At 41.5% G+C, this 2,982-nt stretch overlaps 1 protein-coding gene across 1 annotated transcript; it reads left to right on the plus strand.

The window, feature by feature from the left end:
* Positions 1-610: 610 nt before the first annotated feature.
* Positions 611-1,482, plus strand: LOC104774203. Its single transcript, XM_010498859.2, has 2 exons — positions 611-760; positions 1,179-1,482. The coding sequence occupies exons 1-2, from the start codon at positions 652-654 to the stop codon at positions 1,328-1,330; spliced, it is 261 nt and encodes an 86-aa protein (XP_010497161.1). The 5' UTR covers positions 611-651; the 3' UTR covers positions 1,331-1,482.
* The last annotated feature ends 1,500 nt before the right edge of the window (positions 1,483-2,982 follow it).

The raw sequence follows: 2,982 nt of genomic DNA on the forward strand, positions 1-2,982 counted from the left end.
TTAAAATAAAAATAAACAACAAACATAATCATTTCTCATACATAACATTACAAAATTAACAATATAAAACTTACAAAATAGATATTTTTTTCAAGTCATTATATTTAACATATGATTTTATTGCATAATGTTTTATCTAAAAAGCTTTTAAAAATAATAATATAAATTATATTTTATTCTAAAATTATAATTAAATAAAATGAATGAGCACGGATTTTAATCTAGTATATTGATATTATTAAGCAAGGAAAGTTTGAAAAAACAAAAACAAATCTTGACCAATTCAACTATTATTGATAGTGGCATAGTGCGAGAGACTTTGCTATTTTCTTTTCGACATAAGTCAAAGTCATTAGTCGGTTCATCTAGAATCCCACGATCTCATTGTTATTACATAAGGTGTACCAGTCGTTGTTATTACATCTTCTGCGTAAGTCAACGTACACTATTAGTCAGCTCAACTTTAATATTCTTCTCCACTAATTTGAAATGACAAAGAAGTCATGTGTGGCTTTACCCAATAGTAGGGATAGAACACTGTTAGGCTTGTAGCAATGTAGAAACCGCGTTCACTAGTGGTAATATATGTGGTTAGCGTCTTCTATAAATGTCACATGACTTACATAGACAAAAACCACAAAGAAGGAGAGAATGGGTTCAAAGTCTCCAAGTGTTGCTGCACTAGTGTTACCACTGCTTCTTATACTTTTCACTCTTTCCTCTCAAATTGAAGTCGTGGAATCTACAGGCCGCAAACTTTGTAAGTTTCTTAACAACAAATACACATTTTCTTAAAGGATTTTCGTAATTATAGGTAAATTACCGTATATTTCAATTACATAATTAGATCTGATGAATTCTATAATCATATATCATGCAGCCTCTTGACTTTGATTAATAATGGCTTTTTTTTTTTTTGATTAAACATCTCAAGAGGTTACATATTTGTATACAACTACAAGTCATTAGCCCTAATTATGTAATTTAAATATGCTAATTTTACCTTTGATTTTGAAAAACACATATACATGAAAAGAGAAAGAGTGTATTGCAAGATATTTATTGAGATTAAACAATTTTTAAGTAAAACTTGTAAAACGAACGAGCTTGAAATCAATTTCTCCACCAAAGTGAAACAACAATCTCTCTTATTTTTAGTTTGAACTTTAATATGGCAGCGTGGTGGTTTACGGGAACTCCCATTGTGTACACACCACCTTCAAGGTCATGTGGAACTTCTCCAGCAGTATACACTTCGAAATGGAGAAGACCCCGACCATGTAGGCTTCCTCCAGGAGGTGTTATTACTGCTTCTGATAAATCTCCTTAACTACGTGCTTTTGTGTCTCTGTGTCGGATTTTTCAAGTTCTATGCAATAATAAAGTGTCTGTGGTTTTAAGATTTGGTTTCTTGTCTCAAGTGTAGTAAGTACACTTTGTAACGTATTATGAGTGAATAAACGAACTAATACTTATGGTTAAGATGAGTCGACGATGCCTCCTGCAAAAAAAAAAAAAGGCGATTAACAATACAATTTCTCCTATCTCCTGAGGCGATAGAAAAGGCGATTAGTTTTCTCTACCCTAATCTCCGCCGCCCACCGGCCTCTCGCCGGTTGGTGAGAATTTTTCAAGATGACAAGGAAGAAAAAGAAGAAGGGATCTCGCCCCTTAGTCCCTGGAACCTCTCAATTCGCTCGATTTGCCTCTTCAACAACTCAGTTGACCTCCCCTCGCCAAAGGGTTGATGGCCCTCTGCTTGCGGAAGACACCCCTTCGCTACCACCTGTGGTAGCTTCTACGGAGGTTCTTGCGACACCTTCAGCAAACCCGGATACAGATCGCCTTGCCTCTGTTTCCTTGGTTCCTGAGCCGGTTGAGGACGCTCCCTCCCCTCCCGAGATCCCGGTCACTCTGGTCTCCGGTATTTCCTCAGTCGCTGTAGAGGCCTCCGCCTCTGGCACTTTTCAACCAAACTCGACCGTTGTCTCCCTGGGTGCCTCGGACCCGATGGCTCCCTTGGTCAGTGTTCCGCCTAAGGCCAGAAAAAGATGGACCTCTCTCTTCGGTGAATCATCTCAATTGGAAGAAGTGGGGTCTCCGTCGCAGCACATCTCCGGGGTCCCCTTTGTCCTTATCCCGGATGAGAATATAGAAGCTGCTAGGGAAGAGTTTAAAGACTTTATCTTTGCCCAATTTCACGGGAACCCTCCTGACATGGGTCGGGTTATAGGCGTCGTTAATGCGCTTTGGGCTCGTTCGGGTCCTCGCATTTTTGTTCACAAAATTGGCTATGGTGCCTTTCTACTGCGGGTCACTAACCCTAGAACCAGAGCTATTCTTCTGGGACGAAATGTCTGGAACATTGCAGGCTTCCCCATGTTTGTCTCTCCTTGGTCCCCGGAGTTTACTCCCAACTCCCCTCGGATAACCTCAGCTGCTATCACTGTGGAATTACGTGGGGTTCCTTATCTGCTATTCAACAAGCAGAGTCTTAGTCGGATTGCTACTGCGGTTGGAAAACCGGTAGCTCTTGCCCCGGAAACTGAAAGGAAGGAGAACTTCGAGGTTGCTAAGGTCCTATTCCGCATTGACCTCACCAAGGAGCTCCCCTCTAAGGTAATCACGGGCTTCTCTGATGGTCGTGAAGTGGAGGTTGACGTCTCCTATCCTTGGTTGCCCCCTAAATGTTCAGTATGCTGTGCATATGGCCACGACATCTCCTCCTGTCCTTCTAGGCCTTCTAGCCAACGTAAACGCGCTAATAGGTCCTGTAGTCGACCCCGTAGCAGGCGACGCTCACGGCAAGGAAGATCTCCTGATAGTAAACCATCTCAAAGGATTTGGAGAATCAAGGGAGGGTAAGAGACCGAGCAGTCAATCCCGAGGCTTGAACCTGATCACCCTCCTTCTGGTGATTTCCCCGGGGACATTCGGAAAGGAATGAGGAGCTTAGCTCAGCAAATCAAATTTTGGATTGGC

Source organism: Camelina sativa, unplaced genomic scaffold (genome assembly GCF_000633955.1).
Source record: "Camelina sativa cultivar DH55 unplaced genomic scaffold, Cs unpScaffold01975, whole genome shotgun sequence".
NCBI lineage: Eukaryota > Viridiplantae > Streptophyta > Magnoliopsida > Brassicales > Brassicaceae > Camelina > Camelina sativa.